Source organism: Rhinolophus sinicus, chromosome 5 (assembly GCF_057876585.1).
Source record: "Rhinolophus sinicus isolate RSI-liver-muscle chromosome 5, RSI-T2T, whole genome shotgun sequence".
Classification (NCBI taxonomy): Eukaryota; Metazoa; Chordata; class Mammalia; order Chiroptera; family Rhinolophidae; genus Rhinolophus; species Rhinolophus sinicus.
Window position 1 is genome coordinate 90,151,174 of NC_142505.1, and position 23,001 is coordinate 90,174,174.

Consider the following 23,001-nt stretch of genomic DNA (forward strand, 5'->3'; position numbering starts at 1 on the left):
GGTTGCCAGATTTAGCAAGTAGAACCACAGAACGTCTATTTAAATTTGACTTTCAGATAAACAATCGTATTTTAGTATAAATATATCGCAAACATTTATACGAGAAAATGACTCGTTTAATCTGAAAGTCGAATTTAGCTGGATGTATTTTACCTACTGTCGCAACCATTACCCTCTGGGCAAGTATGACTGTCCCTCTTTTACAGAAAAGGAAACAGGTTCAGGGAGATTAAGTAACTTGCTGTTGGTCGTGTAACTAATAAATGGTGAAGCCACAAATCCAACGGACAATAGTCCTGTTTTTCCAACTAATGAAACAAAAAGGGTCTTTCGGATCAACACGCGCGTTGTTAATACCGGTTTTGGGACAACTCAACCACTCTGCCAATATTTTATGAATTTCAAGCCTTCTGGTACCACTTTCATAATTTTTGACCTATCATCAAACTACTTAAAACGTTTAAGTCACGTCGTATTTTTTTTAATCAGGTTTATTTCAAATACAATTTATGTACAGTAAAAATTTACCTTTTAGTTGTAAAGTTAGGAAATTTTACATACATTCACTACAAATATATAGTTCCATCATCCCAAAAAGTTCCCTCGTGCCCAAATCAGTCCACTTCTTCCCACACACAGTTCGTTCTGTCCCTATAGTTTTGCCTCTTCCAGAATGTCATAAATGGAATCCTATGTAACCTTTTGGGTCTAACTTCTTTTACTTAGCATATTGTAGTTGAGATTCATCCATATTGTTACACGTGCCAGTAATTTGTTTCTTTTTATTGCTGAGAATTCCATTGTATGGTTATACCAGGGAGGTTAAAAAAAAAAGCCATTTGCCAGTTGATGGACATTTGAGTTGTTCCAGAGTTCCATGAATATAAATAAATATAAAGCCATTATAAACCTTCACATACATTATATGGACATAGGTTTTCATTTGTAAATTTCTAGGAGTGGGATTATTTGATCATATGGTTAAGTATATATTTTTCTGTATGAGAAAGTCCTTGGGTTTATCTGAGTTTCTGGGATCTGTGATTTCATTATATTTTGAAAATTTTTAGACATCATCTCTTTAAATATTCTTCTGTTTCTTCTCCATATGGACTCCAGTTACACACATTAGGCCATTTGATATTGTCCCATAGATCTTGAATACTCTGTTGTTTCATTCGTTTTTTGGTGAGGCGGGGATGGGGGTGTCAGTTTGGATAATTTCTATTGACCTATTTTCAAGTTTCCTGACTATTTCCACAGCTATGACAAGTCTACTGATGAGCCCATAGAAGGTATTTTTTTTATTTTATTAAATGTATTGGGGTGACAATTGTTAGTAAAATTACATAGATTTCAGGTGTACAATTCTGTATTACATCATCTATAAATCCCATTGTGTGTTCACCACCCAGTCAGTTCTCCTTCCATCACCATATATTTGATCCCCCTTACCCTCATCTCCCACCCCCCACCCCCCACCCCCCTTACCCTCTGGTAACCACTAAACTATTGTCTGTGTCTATGAGTTTGTTTCATAGAAGGTATTTTTCATCACCGCTCCTGTGTTTTTCCCTTCAATTTGTCTTAGTTTTCACCTCTTTGCTGAAATCTGTTCGTACATATTATCCATACTTTCAACTAGATTCTTCAACATGTTAATCAGAGTTGAAGTTCCTGTTCAGTAGTTTCAACATCTGGGTCACATCCGTATATGGTTTTGTTGATTATCTATGAAAAATGGGTTGGTTTTTTCTTCGTATATCTCAGTTTTATTTTCTTGAATTCCAGCCATTGCTTGTATAACAGTAGAGATGAGGTAAGTGGTATTAATGCTTGGAAATGGACAAGCCTCTTCTGTCAGGCCATTTTTGTGGGGTTTGGTCAATCGAGTCAGGAAGTGAGCTGGGTTTGTGCTTTGTGGCTATGGTTGCCTTCAGTGCACCACAGCTTTCACATCCTCCAGCATTATTTTGTCCAGGGAGAGGTAACAGCCAGTGCAAAGGCCCTGAAAGGGGTGACTCAGGAACAGCAGACTCATGGCCGGGTGGCGGGGTAAACATGGAGAAATAGGTGAATTCGGGGGTGGGTTTCAGGTCACGCATGACCTCATTAGCTATTGTAAGGCCTTTGCTTTGCTCCTGAGCAAGCTAAGAAGCCTAAGGTTTTTAAGTAGAGAAATGACTTAGCGCTGTGGCTGCTATACTGAAAATTAATAAAGCTTGGTAGTGGGGACCAGGGTGGTTTCAAGTCTAGTTTAGATGTTACTGTGATAATAATCTAGGGGTCTATATAGATGATGGTGATTTGGCCCAGGTTAGTCATGTTGGAGAGGGTGTAAAGAGCTCATAGTTTGAAGGTAAGTGCTGACAGGATTTGGCTTACTAGACGTGACATCTAGTAAGAGGAGTCAGGGTGATGCCAAGGTTTCTGTTGTGACAACCACAAGGATACAGTTGTCATTTAGTTAGGGACCAATGCAGGAGAGGCAGGTGTGGTGAGAGAAAATCCAAACTGTGGTTTTGAGATTTCAGACTACCTAGAGTTGGTATGTAAATTTGGGAGATGGCCTGAAAACTGGATGAGATCACTAAGAGTGAGCGGACAGAACAGAAGTGTAAGAAATGATACACTCCAAGGCTGGGAAGATGGGAAAGAACTAGCAAAAACTACAGAAGAAAAGTTGACAGTAAGGTAAAAGGAAAACCAGGAGTGTTGTGTTCTGGAAACCAAGTGAGGGAAGTCTTTCGAGAAAAGAGAAAGTTCAACTGTCAGATTGACGAAGTAGGTAAGAAGTGAGAACTGACCACGTAGTGGATTGTTGGGGACCTTGACAAGAGCAACTCTGGTGAAGTGGTGGGTGGCACACCCTAAGTGGGATGGGTTCCGGTGAGAATGGGAGGAGAGCAACTGGAAGGTCGAGTTCAGAGTTTTGCTGTCAAGGGAGTAGAGAAATGGGATGGTGGCTGGAGAGGGGTGTGAGGTCCATTTCTTTTGTAAGAAGAGAGGAATCATAGCATACTGCTGGAAACCATGTAGGAGAGGAGGGGTCCGACTGCTGAACTGATGTCCTTGAACAGGTCAGAGGACGCAACCGAGCACATTAAGTGGTGGGGCTGGCTTTAGGCCAGTGAACAATTCATTTACAGAACAAGGAGGGAAGGAAGAGGTACACGAGTACAGGTAAAGGTGGATGAGTGCCTACTTTTTGGGGTTGGGCCATTTTGTGTATCTGAAAGGGTATCTTTGGAAGCAAATGACCCAGGATAAATGCTGGCAGAGACCTAACATTCATATAATGGTTCTGAGGCTGTCGATAAGGAGCTCACATAACATCTACCTATATAATGTTCCAGTGAACTGATTTGCTATGTTTTAGCCTCGTTCATTTAAAGAGATGGAAGAAGGGAGCATGCCCCGCTGATTCTCGTCCTGTCTTGACTCTACCCGCCATCTGACTCCAAGCCATGCTATTCCAGTCTTCATGAAACCAAACAAAAGACACACTCAAGCTTTGTCTGCTTTATTTCACTACATTAAGTTAAGCAATAAGGCAAAACAGGAACCTGTCATTCATAAGGATCGAGGAGTGCCTCTCATCCCAAAAGGGACCAAAAAGGATGTTTCTTCACAAATATGCATGACATTTAGCTCATTATGCCTATAAGCACTCTGAACAGAAGAAAACTTTGGTGGGCTAATCAAATCACAAATCCAAATTAACTTAGCCTTAAGTTTCCAAAATTGTAGTTTCTAGTGCTAATGATACCTAATTTGCCTGCCATGGTGCACACTGACTATGCATTAAAAACCTTGCACCTGATCTAATACAAAAGGCAACAGATAAAACTCTGAATTCACCAGCTGTAGGTGTTGAGCCATTTCTACTAACACACAGACTACCAACTGCACTGAAAACTATCTTGAGGAAACATTAAACAAATGGCTCTGTAATTCTGCAAGTTAATTTGGCTTCTGGAGAAAAAAAAAATCTATGATCAAAAGTGCTTTTGTGTTTCTGTGTCACAGAGGGGTGATGAGATCTATTACATCAACATTATTTTTGGGAACAAATACCAGCTACATGCCATAAACACATGACATACAACTGTGTGTAGTCTATGTCATCTGTAAACATGGGAAGCTATTCTACTTTGATGCCCATTTCCTCCACTGGCAAATGTGGAGCAGTGGCATCACAGTAGGCTCTAGCAGGTAGTGAAATAAAAGTTAATTTGACACTGTGGGGTCACAACAAATTAAACTATTTCTATAGTCTGTAAATTTGTCATTACACAACCCCCACCCCAACTCCTAAGAGGCTAAACCTTACTTATTATTGTCCTAATGTTAGAGATATATTTTTTCTTACACTGCAGCATGTATTACTCTGTGGAACATTGTTTCATAAAATTGGCTTGACCTTAAGAGTACAATTTAGTGTTTTTCAAAGGCTTCCTAAATATTTTTATCTTCCAGGGAAGCTGACAAGATACTATGTCCTGTCTGTATTCTAGATTACTACATATCCTAATTTTTTTTTTTTTTTAAACTAAGGCTTGAACTTAAAAACAAAACCAGGGTAAACAGGAAATTTCACCAAGTCTGTTGGCCACTTGCTAACAGTGCATTTACAGAAAATGTGGTACAGCTGGTTGTCTACTTTGTCAAGTCTCATTTTAGAAAACACAGAAATTAAGGTTAACAACCCAACCCCAGGATACCAATTGGAAACAGCATGTGGCTGTTAGGCAAGTATTCGGGGCTACTTGCTGAGCTATTTTGTCGTTTATAATCAAAATGGTCGTATGTGACATGCCATATGATAAAAATCAAACTCAGGAAATGGAAAGGTTCTTTTTCTTAATACCCAGTTTTGGATTCAAGAGATTATAATTGTTAATTTCCCCTTCAAATCAATGAAAAGAACGTTAGTTCAGGTCATGCTAAAAATCTGACCTTTAAAATGTTTTCTGCATTCCAGAAGTGAACTTGTCCACCAAGTTTTCTTTGGGCTGTTTCCAGGTCCCAAATACTCAGAACATCTATTGTGTTAAAGAGGCAGAGCATAGAAGGGGAAGGGAGTAAGACATATCAAGATTGCCTCCCTGTGGCAGCATGAATCCTGTGATATTGTGGCAACATTTAATCAACGGAATGTGCCACCCCCCTTGACATGACATGTAAGTGCTTGCTTCTCAAACTGTTCTTAAATGAAAAAGTTCCATAGTCCAGTGGGAAAAAATTTTAAGAGCCACCAATAAATAAGTATCCGTATTTACTAAGAAGAGGGTAAGTAGGATTGCCTTTAGAATTTCACAGGCTTTTCCAATTACCACAAAACTAAAGACAAAGTGACAATTCTATTTTTCTGTCAAACGGAAATCTATGGCAAGATGGGAGCCATGATGGCGAGTGAAGGGATATGTTTAGACTGCTAGGTTGCATCTAATGGAATGCAGAAAGCACTCAGTACATTGAGACCAATGCTGGATCATAGCCAGCAGGTCTACCTTCCGATTACCGTTTTAAGTTGCATCTGTGAGATTGTGATCCTTTGTGAGATCAGATCAGGAGATAGTATGTACGAGTCCCTCAGGTGATAAATCTAATGCCACTCCAAGGAATAACCATCCCCTTTCTTGGGATGGAACTATGCTGTTTATACTCAACGTGCAGGGTTCAGACAGGGAGACATAGATATACTGGTGTTAACGGAAGTGAGAGCAAGAGAAACAGCAATTCCCCAGAGTTCCCAGTGCCTTGCCTGTGCCCCCACCCTCCCAGGAACAGGATTCAGTAGTGCATGGGTATATCGTTCCAAACAAGGCCTGATGAAGCAGCGCTTCCGCATTTTAACATGGGTTTGTGGTGATCCTGTCCTTTGGGCTCTGCCCACCAGTAAAACCTTTCAAGGAAGAAGGGGGCCCAAGCTGAGTTCCACATGCTGGGTGAGCCAGATGACTTCTGTGCTCTGATCACCCTCTTCGATGGGGCGGATGGGGGCTGCCAGGTTTTTAAAATCATGCTTCATCTTAAAGCACACGGTTACTTCACCCTCCTCACGTTGTGGGGTCACTTTGATGAAAAGACCCACTTTGTTGGCCTTTCGGAAGGCTATAACGCTACGGGAGGAAACAAGCACAATATTAGGCAGGTCACAAGTCAGCCAAGCCGCTAAGACTTACAGTCATTTTATGGCCCAACAGGAAATCTCTGATGACAAGATCTGACCACCATCCCATTTATCAGCAACGAAGAGTTTCTTCAGCAAAATGTTGATCCCATTTTTTTAATGTTATAAAAGTAAAATACCGTCATATAAATTCAAATAGGGAAAAGCAAAAGTCTTTGTCCTTATTTTCCCATTCAGCATAAGAGAAAACTTTGGTTCTTAACCTACCACATATTTTTCTGAGTGTCTACTTTTCTACTTTTTTAACCAACACAAAAGGGACACACTATTCTGCAACTTGCTATTTTTCACACTTTTCCATATTGATACATATAAATCTTCTCCATTCTATTTAAGGATTACCTAGAATATTATTCTATATTTACCACAATTTCCCAGCATTCTATTCTATATTTACCATAATTTATACACACTGAGGTTTTTGCCAATGTCTCTCTGTTATAAACACAGGTGCTGCGAACACCCCTTTACATTCACCTTTGTGCACATGTGGTCCTATTTCTATAGGACATACCCTGATACTAACCCAGAGCTAAAGGAATTTCTGAAACAACGTAAATCGGTGTTTTTGTAAATAAGCTATGTAAATTAGGAATTTTTACAATAGAAAAGCATCTCCTTAGTTGAAGTTTCCATTTCAGTTTTCTCTGACATACACTTGAGATTCGTACTTTAATAACTTGTCTTCAAAAAGTCAGAGGGCAATGAAATAAACAGAATTTGATCTACTATCCAAATGATACCCTCAGAAAAGTTACTGGAACTAAACATTTACATATTTAAACAGTATTATATAACATTAATTTCCATATACCTAAAAGTCCTATAAAGTATATGAAACATAATTCATTTTTTTATTAATCTGTCATGTAATTAATCTGACTGGAATTTGATACCTCAGATGATCTTTCCAGAAGTTGACCTTGTCTTAACACATTTCTGTACCTAATTAATGTATTTTAAGGACCCACATACAGCAAAAGATTACAGAGAATGAATTTTGTATTGTAGTTAACTAACTACAAACTCTTGATTTGTATCAGATTCATTATAAAAATTCAGGTAAAAATAGTGAAAAGGAAAAAGTCAGTCTGTCTTTCTAACCTAATTTCCCAGGCAACCATAGGTCTGGGAAGATTTTTTAATAAAAATTCAGATTTCTGGTGACTACCTGGCCCTCCTAAAGAGAACCTCTAGGGTAGAGCCTGGCACTCTATAGAATACACCCACCCTGGGGCTTTCTGGAGATGACCCAAGTTTCGTAATCACTACACTCATCTCACCTTTGTCCTCCCTTATTTTTCCAACCCATCCCATGTTCTCTCTTCTTTCCAGTATCTTGCTGAGGAAGCTTTTGATTTTTCTGTTAAAAAACCTTCAATGTTCCCCGTGCCAGTATATTAAGCCCTTATTATTACTAATGTCCAAGCCCACCTTCTATATCTTGCTTTGAGACCCAGAACTCTGCTATAACCACTCTTCTGCTTTGCAGGCTGGCACCTCCCTGTGAGCTTCCTGTTTGTATGTGGTTCCCTGGGGCATCACTCCAGCAATGCTCCTTCACCTAGAAAGTGGCAACAGCCAGCTGCAGTTTTCTAACTCTTACATAACCAGTTTCCTGCCATCCTGAGATGTCAGCACCAGTCAGGAGTGTCCCCTTGCTCGCCTCCCCAGAGATCTGCATTTCAGTTCCGAGGGGCTACTCCGTCAAGCTTCTAAATTTTAACAATCCTAACCATTTCCCTTTGTTCCCTCAGCCCTAAGGGTGGTAGCTGCTTCATAAAACTGCCATCTCTGGGACACCTGAGAGTTCTCTTTAACCTTTGAAGCTACCCAGTTAACAATTCTTTATATAAAATTCTCTATTCAAATAACTGACATGATCGCTGTCCTTAGATTGGATCCTGACTGATGCATTCCCAATTCAGGAAAAGGTTTGGTTTTCACTTTTCAGTTATTAGGTATGAGAGAGTAAATCTATTAATTACTCTAAGGGAGCAAAGGAAGGGGGGGAACAAATCTAATGATAAACCTATAGGGGAAGAATATTGTATCCTGTTCATAATCATTAAAAATCACGCACCTGAAAATTTTTTATTAATGTGGGAAAATATATTTATGTTAAAAACAAAGGTTAAAAAAAAAGTGCTTATAGAATTATAATTATACTAATGATGAAAGAAACATATGTAAGGAAAAACAGCAAAATGTTAATGATGCTTATCTCTGGTGATGAAATTTTATTTTCTTCTTCATAGTTTTATATGTATTTCCCAAATTTATATAGTAATTATCTTTATAAACAGGAAAAACCATTTTAAAAAATCCAGGCAAAAATACTGGGATCTGTAAGTGGGCTTCCTGTATCAGCCAATTGTGGCTGGGGGTGGAAGGGTCACAAAAAGATCACTCACTCAGGATCGTCCTGAAAGTCCTGGGGTTCTGCCAACTCATCATATTCTGCTGCTGCATCCTTGCCGGCTAACACCAGCTCTTTGGGTGGCACCACCACCTGGAGAGAAACAGAGAGGCCTGCCTCAGAAGGAACCAGTGCGTCATAGGACATTCATTCAGCGGAATATAGCAAAGTATGACATTGATCTAGACATGCAGAAGTCATCAGCAAGATTCAAGAAACATACAGCTTCATGGCACTTTTATAACATTTAAAAACGTGGTTTAAAAATACGGACATTTCTAGTAAAAATGTTAAGGACAAAAAAATTTAGAGAGTGATAAAGTCAACGGAGTGCTTCCTCTACTGTGCAATTCAAGTGGGAAGGACACAGGGGCTTTAACTGTGTCTCTAATGTTTGGTTTCTTAAGGGGATGGAGGTACATGGGTGTGTGCGAGATTATCCTTTATACTTTGTGTATATGTGAAACAGTTCATCAGTTTCTTTTGTTTTGTTCTGTTTTTAAAGAAAACAAAAAGAAGAAACATTGGTTCCAACATTATTTTCCGAAATGGGAATGTTGGTATGTTGACTGACGGTCATGGCAAACAGTTAAGCGTCCTTCAGACTCTTTCTTGTGTTTTAACTAGTCCTCAACTTGGCTGTGTCAGATGTTAACAGGTAACAGTATCACCCACATTTCTACTTATGGATACAAATGGGGCTGGGGGAGTGTAAAGAAAGATAGTGAATCCACAAGCTAGGTATATGCATCAGGCACTTATTTCTGTGTTCATCCTCACTGGAACAGCCTCTCAGAGTTTTCTTAAGGAGTGTGTCATTTCTCTTTGAAAGTAATGCTAATAAGTGAAATCATTAAAAAGCACAAGGAAGAAAAAAGGGGAAAAAATTCTCTACTAATAAATAGTGTTTGAATAATAGCTAATTAAAAATATAGGCATCCTTCAGTTGATTAGAGCATGGTGCTAATAACACCAAAGTTGCCGGTTCGATCCCCGCATGGGCCACTGGGAGCTGCACCCTCCTTAAAAAAAAAAAAAAAAAAAAAAAAAAAGAATATATATATATATATATGTTCATCCTTTTTACCAATTTCTGTTAATGAGTATCATGCTGAATTATGAGTAATAGTCTATAGAGAAAAGTTCTTTATCTAAAATTTCAAGTACTAGATGAATCACCAAGTAGCAAAATGTAGAAAGGCCACATTTCATTCATTCAACTAACACCAAGAGTCAAAATCACCTACTGTAATATTTAGTTAGTGCTATGCATCCTCTATGTAAGGAGAGGCATCTGGAGGAGGCATACTAGCTTTTAACAGGTGTTACTTTCTATAGTCTTGAAGAACGAGTATGTATTAGACTGAGAGATGTGAGCAAGTATATCAGGGGAGTGGGACTAAGAAGGATCCCCCTAGATAAAATGAATAGCACATGCAATGCTCCAGCATGAAAGTGCACAACCGTTGGATCTGCTTGGATCACAACCACTAATATGTATGATTCAGAGACAGCTGTATTTGGGGATCTGGGGAAAGATCACTCTGGATGAGCAGAAAGAGGTACGCACATTGAGGAGCTCTGCCAAGGAATTTGAATTTCATCTCCAAGTCAGAGGAACGGCAAATAATCAGCACGTCATGATCAAAATGAGATTTTAGAAAGATCCCCCTGGCAGCAAGACAAAAGATGAACTGGAATGGAGGCAGTGGGACTGAAAATAGTGAGGTCAATTAGGAAGTTATGGTCACAATTTAGGAAAAAATGATGAGTCCTTCACATAGGGCAGTGGGATTGTGTATTTACAGATAAAGTAAAAAACTTAGGAGGTAGAATCGAAAGGACTTGACTGCTTGGACGTGGAACTGAGAGACAGTGTGGGGTCCTTGAAGCCAGGTCAAATGAGGCCACTCCAGGAAAAGTCAGCGTGAGTCAGGATGAGGCAAATACCTTAGCAGTGCTGTTGATATTATCAGGGTCCCCCTCATCGCACTCCACGAGTGTCACATGGGTGAGGTTCTCCACTGGGTTCGTAAGAGTCAGGAGGACCTGGCTCTCCTGTGGGATAGGAAAAGCATCTCAGACATGGTCCACTATTGCCACCTAGGGCCACTTTCTCAGTTGCTATACCAAATATTTCACAAATGCTTCATCCTCCCTTCTCCTATTATTACTCCTGAGCGGTAACACCCACCTATACCTCTACATCACAGCATTCTCAAAGTGCTCACTGATTCCTATTCTGTTATTTATAGATTAGGTCATATACTCTCTGGAGTTGCTGCTTCACTAAGGAAATGGGCCAGTTACCAGATGCAGAAATTCTGAGGAATGTACATTATCTAAGTGGTTATTTAAAGTTTACAATTCTTGCTCTACCTAATCCTCCACTTACGGACTAAAAAGAAGGAAGCCCTCATAAATAAAATATGGAACCACAGGCTAGTCAGATGTATTCACAGAAAAAAAAAAAGGCACACCAAGACTGTAAAAGACTTTTTAAGATTTCTTGAACCATAATTTGCCCTTGTTTGGTACTGTTGAGATGGGCAAAAAAATCTTTAAAATGAACAGGGACTATATAAATATCTTCATGACATTTATGGCAGCATGAAAGGAAAGAACTAAAGAGGCTGCTGCTGAATAATATTCTGTAATTCAGCAGGGGTGTGTGTGGAAGGAAGGGCCATAGATAGGAGCTCAAAGAGAGAGGCTGTGGTAAAGAAGAAACCTAATTGATTCCTGCTATCCGCTCCGTATGCATATATGAGATGGTGGAGAAGAGCTAAAGATGCCTGGGGGTCCATCATCTCCTTTCTTTTCCCCACCCACAACTCCATCTCTATATAATATGCAACTGCTCCTTCTGCATACGTCCAAAGATGTTATTGTCAAGAATCCCAGCTTAAAGAAATTTAAAATCCCAATCTCTTTTTTATTCCAAACTTTCTTCTTTTCTATCTCTTGCACACTGTGTCCCACGCCAAACACACACAGCCATCCATATACGCACAACGAGCTTTCTTTCTCTTCCTTCCTGTTACTTCAGCAAGTACTAACCTTCATATAGCGAAGGTTGGGGATTGACATGATTCTCACTTCTGGGATGTAATTGCTGGTGTGAATAAAAAAAAAATACATTAATGGTTACTGGTATCTCTTAAAATTACTGCTTTCTTAAAAGCTAGTGCACCAAAGAAAGATTTCTTCACGTTAATTAGACCATGTCAGAGAAAAAGAATTGTAGAGAATTGTATCATCACCACCACAATAAGAACTTAAGACATGAAACCAAACTGGTAATGAGTTCTTTCTGAAATCTTATGTATACTTCTAGTTGAGAGCCTGTATGTGTGTCTGTGTGCCATGGAATATATCTTCCTTATATATTTATCAGATATATTTTGCGATTTTATTAATTCATTTCTGTAAATCTACAAGGCAAGTGGCTATGAGACCCAAGATTGATTGAAAAATGCATTGTAGGGGTGTAAAAACACTACCACATATTTTTATATAGTACTTAACATGTGCCAGGCAATGTTTTAGGCACTTCACAAATATGAACTGCAACTGAATGAGACAGATATTATTAGTATCCCCATTAGAAAGATGAAGAAACTAGGCCTGGCAAGAGAAGTAACTGGCTGGTAAGTGGCCAGGATTACAACCCAGGCAGTCTGGCTCCAGGGTCGTTGCTCTTAATCAGTCACACTGCCTCTCTAAGGAAGACCACAGAATATTGTCCATACGCTGCTTGTCCTGGATTCAAAACTGTCCAGGTTCAAACCCCAGCTGAGTGATTATATACCAAGGTATCTCTCTGTAAAGACCAGGGCAAAATATTTACCTCTTTGCGTCTTGCTTTTCTCAACTGTAAAATGAGGACAATAATATATCTGTATCTTGAGGTCATTGTGAAGAATACATTAAATAGTAAGTGCAAAAGTGCTTGTACAAAGTGCATATAAATGTTAGTAACTGTGCATATATTAACATAAGACAAAACCTATTGCAGAAACACTAAAAGTAGAGAGGGGGGAAGGTTACCTTAGAATTGAGGCAATAGGTATTTTAACTTTAGACTAGATATTTTTCATACTGGTCATCAGGATTACCTGAATAACTTAATACAAATTTAAGGGCCCTGCTGTCAAGGATTTGAATTTAGCTAGTCTGACTTGTCAGAGATCTGTATGAAGATTCCCAGGCGATTCTGCCATGTCAGGAAAAAAGCACTTTTCCTCAAAGCAAGCCTAAGAAATTAATGCTAAATACATCGTGCCATTCAGGGTTTCTGTAATGAGGGTAATTCTTAATCAAGAAAGGCATTGATAGCAGACTTCACATGTACCATGTTTGTCATTCTAGTCCTTGCTAACCAGTCATGTATTAAATAATAGTTATGTAGGAAGACAGAACATATTTTATGGTGATTTAGTTATAAAGCATTTGCAAACATAACAGCTCATTTCTTCTTCTCAACAACCCTGAGATGCAGGGTTGGTATTATTCCTATTTCAGAGATTAAGGAAATAACTTTAGATAAATACAGTAAGTGACAGACCCTGTATCAGGCCTTTTTAATTTCTTCCTCCTAACTCACCAGACCAACACTTCTCAGCCTTTTGACTGCCAGTGACTTTTTTCTAATTGCTGCATAATATTCTACAGCACTAGTGTATTCCAATTTAATCAACGATTTCTTTGTTAATGGTTAATCCGTTTGACATTGAAATTGTTCCCAGTTTTTGCCATGAAAATGTTGCCAATACACATCCTTATTATAAATGTATCTTTAGGTACTGGTGCTTTTGTTTCCACAAAATAGAGTCCTGAGATAATACTGCTGGGTTAAAAGATCTACATAAGTTTGTCTTGACATTCCAGACCACTCTCCAAAAAGACTAGCAATTCGTATGCCTACCATCAATGTATGCAAATGTTTACCCACATTTTCATGAGCACATGAGCTGTTTAGTTTTTTAAACTTTTCCTATCAAGTTTTAGCATCTTTCCATATGTTCGTTGGCCATTTGAAATTCCTCTTCTGTGGTGTCTGTTCAAATTCTGTGCCCCTCTCATCCCCCTTCCATTTTTATCTTTCTAATATTTAGAAGTGTGTACATACTTTAATAAGTATAAAGTATATAAACAATTAGGTAAGCTTGTGGAGAAGCTGACCAAGATACATAAATTAGGAGATGCAAGTGTCCATCTAAATTTTGGGTTTTCTTTTATATATATAATTTATTAAAGTTGTTTAATGTAAAGTTTTTCATGTATCATTTTGGAAGTCCTTTATCGTAAAGAGGAGTCTTTTGTCTGATGACAAATGGCAGCCACACTGTCAGTGATTATTCTGGACCTCCATCCATGTCATGTTGGATAAATTCGATTTCCTCTTGACACAAGTTTCCTTCTGTATTTCTGAGGTAATGTTTGTATTACTTCTGCAGTGTCGGTGGACTTTGATCCATCAGCCAGTCTAGTGATTTACTTCCCTTAGCACGCTGTGAAACTGAAGAGGGACGAGACAGTAGCCCTGCTCACCTCAAAACTTCTGATGCATTGGGTGTGTGATCGTCTCTTCCGTCAGGGAACCTTATTAATGGAGGATGTGGCTTGATTACCTGAATGCTGCTGCTGGCAGATGCCATCTTGCTGCACATCATGACCTCCATTATTATCTTTCCAATTTGTGGGAATTCTGCATTCCAGGGTATTAAACTTTTATTTGTCACGGAGCGGCGAATATTCTTTCCTGTTCTACCATTTGTCTCAGGACTTCGTTGTCAATTTTTTTACAACTCATATTTGCTAAGGTCAAAGCTCTCAATTTTCCTTAGTGGCTTCTGAGCTTCCTGCCTTATATAGGAGGAGTCTCTCACCATAAAGTCAAGACAATATTTTCCTAATTTTTCAAAATATTTTTCTTGTTTGATAGGTGATTTTCATACACAAAATTCCCTTCTAGTGACAAGTCCCAGTGAGTTAACACCAACTTAATCACTTTTATCCCACTCAATGAAGTGTTATTAGAATGCAGTTAAATACAATTAACTTTGTGACAGGGACACTCTACTATACTTTATTATTTTTCACTTTAATTTTTTAAAAGATCATTCCTAAACTTAGGTACTTTATAATTTGTAATGAATGACTAGTAACTTTCCATCCAATAATCAACATGCCACATCACCAAAGACCATACTATCACCGTGTCCCTGATACACACACACCCTGGATTCTGTATCTATAGATTTGCCTTAAATTTCATGACATAATTCAAAACCTAAACCTGAACAGAATAACAGGATTATTCTGATATAGTTTTTTCCCCCTTTTTTAAGCCAAGAGTAAGCACATTTCTCATGGAAAACTAAAAAACAGTAACCAAAAACACAAACCAAAATACTCACACAGCAACCAGCTGGATTTTGAATTTGATAGAAGTTGGATTAAACTCTGGCTTGCTCAAATTATGTTCACATTTCTAGAAAGAAAAAAACATGTCTCAGAGGCAAATGAAAACGTATCTGATAGTCCACAGAGCTGCTAAATTCAGAAGAACAGCATTTACTAAAGTTTTGTTTCATTTTGCTGCAAGACCACATATGTTCTGAAATAGTGTATACTAATGATAACCAAAATATACAAAACGATGTTTTGGACTTTTGGATACAAGCAACCACACTATCAAATATTATACCTTTGCAGTGTTACAGAATTATTGAAATAATAAAACTAGCATACACTGAGTACTTACTATGTGTGCTGAACAATGTAGATTTTGCTTATTTTTCTTCTTTCTTGTTTTCTTTTAAACTGATTATTTTTTATTAGTCCTTTTCATTTCCTCTCTAAATAGCGTAAAAGCTATACATTCTTGCTTTAAGTGGATTTAAATATAATGTTGACTTTATGAGGTACCAGGTATAGGTACTGTAACCATTATTACCCCCATTTCACAGGTGATGAAAATGAGGCACAGGAAGAGTAAGTAATCTGTGCAACTTCATAGGGCCAGTAAGAACTGGAGCTGGGATTTAAACACCAAGCAGTGTGATTCCAGATCTCATATTTTAAAACAGAGTAATATTTATTTATTTATTGAATAACACACAAACATGGTTAAAAAATTTTTTTAACAGTACAAAAAAGGTATAAAGATATCCATTTTAGCTGTCCCCTTGTTCCTTTCCCCAGAGCCAACCAGTTTCTCATGTGTTTTCTCAGATAGGCTATATACATCATCCTTCTTTTTCACAGTAACACAAACGGGAGCATTCTATATACACTTCTGCCCTTTGCTTTTTAAACTTAATCTATCTTGGAATTCCATACCAGCACACACAGAGGTGCCTCTGTATCCTACTGTAACTTATTTAACCAGACCCAAATTGATGGATGTTTCCATGACTTTGCTACTACAAATAATGTCGCAATAGTATTCTTGTACATGAATCATTTCCCACTTGTAAATGTGTCTGTAAGATAATTTCCTAAAAGTGGACCAATGGGTGAGTGCATTAGTTATTTTGATAGGTACTGTGAAACTGCTAACTTTTGCCAATCTGGTAATTATAAAATGGTATCTCACTGTAGTTTTAACGTACATTCTCCCCGATTGCTGTATAAGTTTGAGTATTTTTCCTATTATTGAGTATTGGGATTTCCTCTGCGTGACTTGTATGTTAGTATCTACTGGTTATTTTTATACTGGGATAGCTTTTCCTTACTGATCTGCTAAACTTCTTTACATACTCTGGACACTAATCCTTTGTTAATTATATGCCTTACCAATTACCCTTCTAAGTTTATGGCCTATCTTTTCATTACTGTATGGGTTTTCTTTGGAGCAGGGGTGCAAGTTTTACTTTTAATGTGTCAAATATATAACTTTTTCCATTATAGTTTGTGCTGATTTGCCTTATGGAATACTTCCTTACCCAAAAGTTATAGAGATATTCTCTTCTATTTCTTTCTAGAAGTTTTGCTCTTTACATTTATTCTTTAAAGTTTCCAATGTTCTGGAAAGTGACTATTGTGTAGTGTGAGACAGACCCAATTTTATATTTTTCATATAATCATTTGACCTGGCAAAACTTAACAGCTCTCCCCAATGATCTGTAATGCCATGTTTAGTAAAATCTAGTTTCCTCGCATGCATGAGTCTGTTTCTACTTTCTCTATTCTGTTCCAAGTCTACTAACCTAACGTATGCATTTTTCTTTTTGTTTTCATATACATGTATTTTCCTTCTTTTCCTACACAAAAGGTAGTGTACCTGCCATGCAACCTGCATTTTGCATTTAAAAATATATCCCATATTAGTATATTCTTTTTTATAGATTTATAGAACTCATTATGTGGCTATATCCCAATCTCTGCTCATTCTGGTTTGTGCAGAGGTGTGTCTTCAGGGTAGACTCCTAAAAGTGAGGTTGGTGGGTCAACAGGACACATAGCTTATTTACTTTTGGTGGATTTTCTTGTAATGTCTTTCTCTGGTTTTAGTATTAGGGTAATGCTGGCCTCATAAAATTAGTTAGTAAGTATTCCCTCTGCTTCTATCTTCTGAAAAACATTATGGAGAATTTGGTACATTTCTTCCTTAAAAGTTTGGTAATATTTACCAGTGAATACATCTTGGCCTGGTGCTTTCTGTTTTAGAAGGTTATTAATTCAATTTCTTTAATACACATAAACCTATTCAGATCGTCAATTTCTCGTGTGAATTTTGGTAGATTGTGTCTTTTAAGAAAGTGGTCCATTTCATCTAAATTATCAGATCAGTGGGCATCGATTTGTTCATTGTATTCTTTTAGTATCCTTTTCATTTCCATGGAACTGTAGTGATGCCCCCTTTTTCATTTCTGATGTTAGTAACTTGCGTCCCCTCTTATTTCTTAGTTAGCCTGGCTAGAGGCTTATTGATTTTATCGATCTTTAAAAAAAACAGTTTTTGGTTTCATTACTTTTCTCTACTGATTTTATTTTCAATTTCATTGATTTCTGCTCTAATTCTTATTTCTTTTCTTCTTCTCACTTTGGATTTAATTTGCTCTTCTTTTTCTAGTTTCCTAAGGTAGAAACTTACATTACTATCTCTTAGATCTTCTTTTCTAATACACGCATTCAATGATATAAATTTCCCTCAGAGCACTGCTTTCAAATGCATCCCACAAATTTTGATAAGTTGTGTTTTAATTTTCAGCTAGTTCAAAACATTTTAAAATTTCTGTTGAGATTTCTTTTTTGAACCATGTGTTATTTAGAAGTGTTGTTTAATCCACATATTGGGGGCTTTCTGTTACTGATTCCTAGTTTAATTCCATTTTGATCTGAAAGCTGACACTATATGATTTCTATTCTTTTAAATTTGTTAAGGTGTTTTTTATGGCCCAGAATGTAGTCTACTTTGGTCCATGTTCCATGTGAGCTTGAGAAAAAAGCATACTCTGCTATTGTTGGTCAAAATAGTCTACAGATAGCAATAATATTCAATGATGGATGCATATAATTGAATTCACCTATGTCCTTACTGATTTTTGCCTGCTGGATCTGTTCTTTTTTAAATTATTATTATTGAGGAATATTAGGGGAACAGTATGTTTTTCCAGGATGCCAAGTCGTTTTTCAATCTAGTGGGGGGCACAGCTCAGCTCCAAGTCAAGTTGCTGTGTTCAATCTAGTTGTGGAGGGCACAGCTCACTGGCCCATGTGGGACTCAAACCGGTGACCTTGGTATTATAAGCACTGCGCTCCAACCACTAAGCCCGCCCACCAGTGGCTCAGCTCCAAGCTCAAGCTGTTGTTTTCAATCTAGTTGTGGAGGGCGCAGTTCACTGGCCCATGTCGGAATCGAACTAGCAACCTTGTTGTTAAGAGCCGGCGCTCTAACCAACTGAGCCATCCGGCCGCCCCTGGATCTGTTCATTTCTAAGAAAACGGTGTTGAAGTCTCCAACTATGATACTGGATTTACCTATTTCTCCTTGCAGTTCTAATTTTTTGCTTCATATAGTTTGGCACTCTATTGTTAGGCACGTACATGTTAAAAATTGTTATAACTTCTTGCAGAATTGACCCCTTTTTCATTATGTAATGCCCTTCTTTACCCCTGATAAGTGTCTTTACTTTGAAATCTGATCTGTCTGAAAATAATATGGCTACTCTTGCTTTCTTTTGAGTTTTGTGTTAGCATGGTATATTTTTTCTCCATTTACATTAAATCTATGTCTTTAAATTGGGTTTTTCCTTTCTTTTAATAAGGTTTTCCATTACAGAAATTTTGTAACATATGCAAAAATTCAGAACACTGTTATAAATCCCTAGGTACCCCTTACCCGACTTCAACAATTAGCAATAATGGCCAATCCTGTTTCATCTACATTCTCTTGCACTCCTCATGCTTGATTATTTTTAAAAAAATATCACACGTCATGTCATTTCATCCACAAATATTTTGGTACGTATCTCTAAATGATAAAGGTATTTTAAAAAGTAACCATACTGTTATTATCACTTAAAAAAAAAAAAAAAAAAAAAGAACAATTCTTTTAATCGCATATAAAGTACAGTGTTTAAAGTTACCCAAAGTTTTCATAAATTTTTCTTTCCTTCCACATTCTTTCCTTAATCCTTCCCTTCCTTTGGCCCCTTTCTTTCTATGTTTTGTTTGAATCAGGAATTCAAGTCTACACAGTATGACAGGCCTATTAAGTCTCTTCTACTCTAGGGCTATGTTATTTGATGACGGCAGCCACTAGTCATACGTGCTTATTTAAATAAATTACAATGAAAGGTTCAGTTCCTCAGCTGTACTATCACATTTCAAGTGCTCAATAGCCACACGTGACTACTGGCTGCCATGGTGGACTGTGCGATAAAGAACCTTTTCATTGTCACATGAAGTTCTATTGGACAGGACTGATCTAAAAGGTTTCCTTTTTTTTCCTACAATTTTTTTACTGAAGAAACTCTGTTGTTTCTTCTATAGATTCTCAGAGCCTGGATTTTGCAAATTTTTGTTCTTTCTTGCTTTCTTTCAAATTGCTTCTTTTTCACTAGTCTTTTTTGTTTCCTCTCCTAGAGTACTAGCTATATATTCTTTCACCATTCTTTTAGCAGTTAGTACTATGAACTTAAACTTCAGATACCTCCGTTTCCACATCTGGGGCAAGACAGGAGTAAGTAATAGCAGTACCTACCTCATAGAGTTATGAGGATTGAGTTTATCTTGAAAGCATTTAAAATAGTGCCTGGACAACTATACATTCTCCGCATTTACTACATTTCAGAGGCTTTGATATTGGCCAGATAGCCATCATATTAATTTTATGTTTGCTTTTCCCTGGTACAAAAGGCACTTCGACAGAATGCAATATTTACCCGGCAGCGCAGGGACCGTTTGATCAGAAGATGTTTGTGACGAGGATAGAGCTGAGAAGCACAGATTGGTTGGAAGTCAGGCTGTAAGAGGCGCTGCTGAAGGGTGGTGACTAGCATGAAAGGCAGAAACCAGGCTTAGTTTAGTAACTTGCTCAAAACCAAACGTAAATGAAATAATACATAAAACTTCACTTTGTGAAGAGTGTTCTTCAAAAAACAACCATATAGAAACTTAAAGTTAAATGATTTCTGTTATAGCTATCTTATTTTCTACACGATTCATTTTACTAACAACTATGCTGCTGAAAATCTCAAATCACAAAGTAACAAACGTACAATTAGTTATAAAATATAAACAAAGTAGAATTATGTATAAAATTACCCTCTGTTAAATTTACTGGTCTTGTATAATAGTCTTCAGGTAGAGGTTCCACTTCATCTACAGCTTGAGCTGGCTCAATCTTTATCTCTTTCTGGTCCTCTCCTTCTTTAAGGCTAAAAGAGAAAATGCAGTAATTTTTCAAGGGTCCATCTTAGGTCTTTTCTAAGTATAAGAATCTTCTTCACCATTGGCAATTATTTATTTAAAAATTGCATTCCACCAGTGTTCATTCTGATACCTGCTTTTTTCTCAAAGGTACTTAATGTTCAAACTTACGATAGTCCGGCAAGGGTACTGATGGTTGCACCAGCTCGTGGTCGTTGAAGCCTGGTTCCAAGACCATATTTGTCCTAAACAGAGGTCAGAAATTCCTATTAGACGTCCTACCTTTATACATCCTATTTAGCAAAAGAAAGAATTTTGGGTGGGACAGCATGAGAAGCTTAGGGAAATAAGCAAAAAACAAAACAAAACAAAACAAAAAAACAAAAACAATCTTCTTTTAGAAAAAGTAATTTGCAGCCTCGTATCATATTTTTAAAATAATAATAAAAGCACCAAACATGGAGACTGAAACTACCATTAATACAGTAAAATTTAAAATGTGTGGGTTGTTTTTTTCTTTTGCTATTAATCTAAATCTACGCTATGGCTTAGACTAGAACTGTGTAGAGTGTCTAAGACACATGATGAATGTCCTCTTGGAAGGAACACCAGTGATCATCTGCTAACTTCTTCAGGGTTAGCAAGAATCGTAAAAGAGAACTTACCACTACATGAATAGTGTGTTGCTGTAGGCCCCAAATTAGCAGCGGGTTGCAACAGAGACAAAAAAAATGCAGCATAAGATAGAAGCAAACTCATACAGCAGGCAGGTTATATGGGAAAGTTGGAAGAATAATGCATTTCATTCCAATTCTTCTCCTAAATACGCTAGTGCATATGCTACTTGTACCATTGAACTACGCAGAAACATTCATTAAAACTTCATTAAAATCTTTGGTTTTCATCAGTTGCTTTCCAAGTTTTACTGTTTTTTTAAATTCTAAACTAGGTATTTTTATATGGACCTTACAATTCTTAGAGTTCCAATGGCTTAATTAATTCTCATGCAGAAGCAGTATGACAAGTCACTTCACCTTTACAAGCCTCATTTCCTCAATTGTAAAATGGGGATATACCATCTATTCCACAGGATTATTGTGAGGATCAAATAATATGTGCAAAGGGCTTAGCACAAGGCTCGACACATCACTGCCATTCAATAATTATTATTCATTAAATGCCAACCTGCATGGCTACAAGCAAACACACAGAAAACACATTGTTCTGTGAGAGCAAATAAAACTTGGGGACAAAAACAAAAAGCTCCAAATACTAATCTCTCGCTTCTCATTGGTAGCATACAAACTTGTAGACAATGATGTCCATAAATAATTCCTATCCCAAATTACATTTGCATATATTGCTATTTATTTAACCACACAAATGCACCGTGTGAAAGTCAGTGGTTTCATAGTAGAGAAATATGGGAAGCTGCCCCCCAAGTTATGCTACCTAAAGCTTGGCAACCAGGATGTCAAAGGTGGGCGCCATGGTACTATGAATAAAATCTACCACTTGCCGACTTCTTCTGACTTTCCGTAATATCTAAAAGCTGTTAAGAGTTCTGTGGTGCCTATAAATGGTGGCCTCTTTGCGGAATAATCAGAAGAGAAAAAGGGGATGAAGAAAGAAAAAACAAATTTCCTTAAATCTCATAATGATATGGCAAAAGCATCACTGCTTGATTTAAACATCTATCATTTAAGGAACTTCTCTCTTTTCCATAATTTCACGAATCTAGGTACAATGGCCACTTTCCGAAACGGTCACAGCGTCCTTATGCCATATGCGTCACGATCAACAAAGTGCAAACTCCTTTTTGTACCAAGTCCTCACCGAGAAGGCCAAAGGCATATAGTTTCTACGCCGTGCCAGTTTCTTGCGATCTCGCTCAACCTTCTCTTTCTGAGCGAGCTGCTGGTAATATTCAATCAGTTTGTTCATCTGTAAGAAATTGAAGACTTTGTATTTGTTTCATGAAAAAGCTAACAGGAAACATACAAGACTAATCAACACCACTTACTAGACACATAATAAATATATAAGACAAATTATTAAGGTGGGCAAGTTTGCCCTCTTCTTCAAAACGAATTTGTCTTCATTACATGGTCTACTTCAGAATTGAAACGGAACTTTCAAGTTCAACAACAGGTAGAAACGGGCAATGAAAAGGCTTGAAAATTTCAGGCTCTCTTCTCACTGCTTTTACTTCATTACTTATTTCCCTCCATAACTGCTATTTTTTCTGCATGGCCACAGGACCACCTATTCCTAAAAATGTGACATTTCACACTCTATTTTCTCTATTTTCTGCTACACATTTTCATTCTCAAAATCTATTTTAATCATTAAAACAATACATATATATTAATGGTGAAAAGTTCAAACGATATACAAACATAAAAAATAAAAAGTGAAACTTCTATCTCAAGTCCACCTTTCCTCTCACCAGAGGTATCCACTACTATACTTTAGCTATGTTTGTTACACTTACAGATACAAG

The 23,001-nt window shown here is 37.4% G+C and overlaps 1 protein-coding gene and 1 pseudogene across 2 annotated transcripts in view; both read right to left on the reverse strand.

The window, feature by feature from the left end:
* Window positions 1-3,507: 3,507 nt before the first annotated feature.
* The window catches only part of DCTN4 (dynactin subunit 4), a 31,025-nt gene continuing 11,531 nt past the window's right edge, over window positions 3,508-23,001 (reverse strand). Inside the window, exons 5-14 of one of the 2 annotated variants that reach the window (XM_019734382.3) lie at window positions 22,335-22,442; window positions 21,164-21,184; window positions 20,670-20,743; window positions 20,394-20,506; window positions 20,012-20,121; window positions 15,038-15,111; window positions 11,676-11,730; window positions 10,566-10,673; window positions 8,611-8,708; window positions 3,508-6,125 (exon numbers count right to left, since the gene is read on the reverse strand). In XM_019734382.3, coding sequence (XP_019589941.1) covers window positions 5,912-6,125; window positions 8,611-8,708; window positions 10,566-10,673; window positions 11,676-11,730; window positions 15,038-15,111; window positions 20,012-20,121; window positions 20,394-20,506; window positions 20,670-20,743; window positions 21,164-21,184; window positions 22,335-22,442 — 975 coding nt within the window. In that variant the 3' untranslated portion in view covers window positions 3,508-5,911. The remainder of the gene's footprint in view (window positions 6,126-8,610; window positions 8,709-10,565; window positions 10,674-11,675; window positions 11,731-15,037; window positions 15,112-20,011; window positions 20,122-20,393; window positions 20,507-20,669; window positions 20,744-21,163; window positions 21,185-22,334; window positions 22,443-23,001) is intronic. The other variant, XM_019734383.3, reaches the window with a different exon arrangement.
* LOC109448752 (alpha-ketoglutarate dehydrogenase component 4 pseudogene) lies at window positions 11,737-15,030 on the reverse strand (annotated as a pseudogene).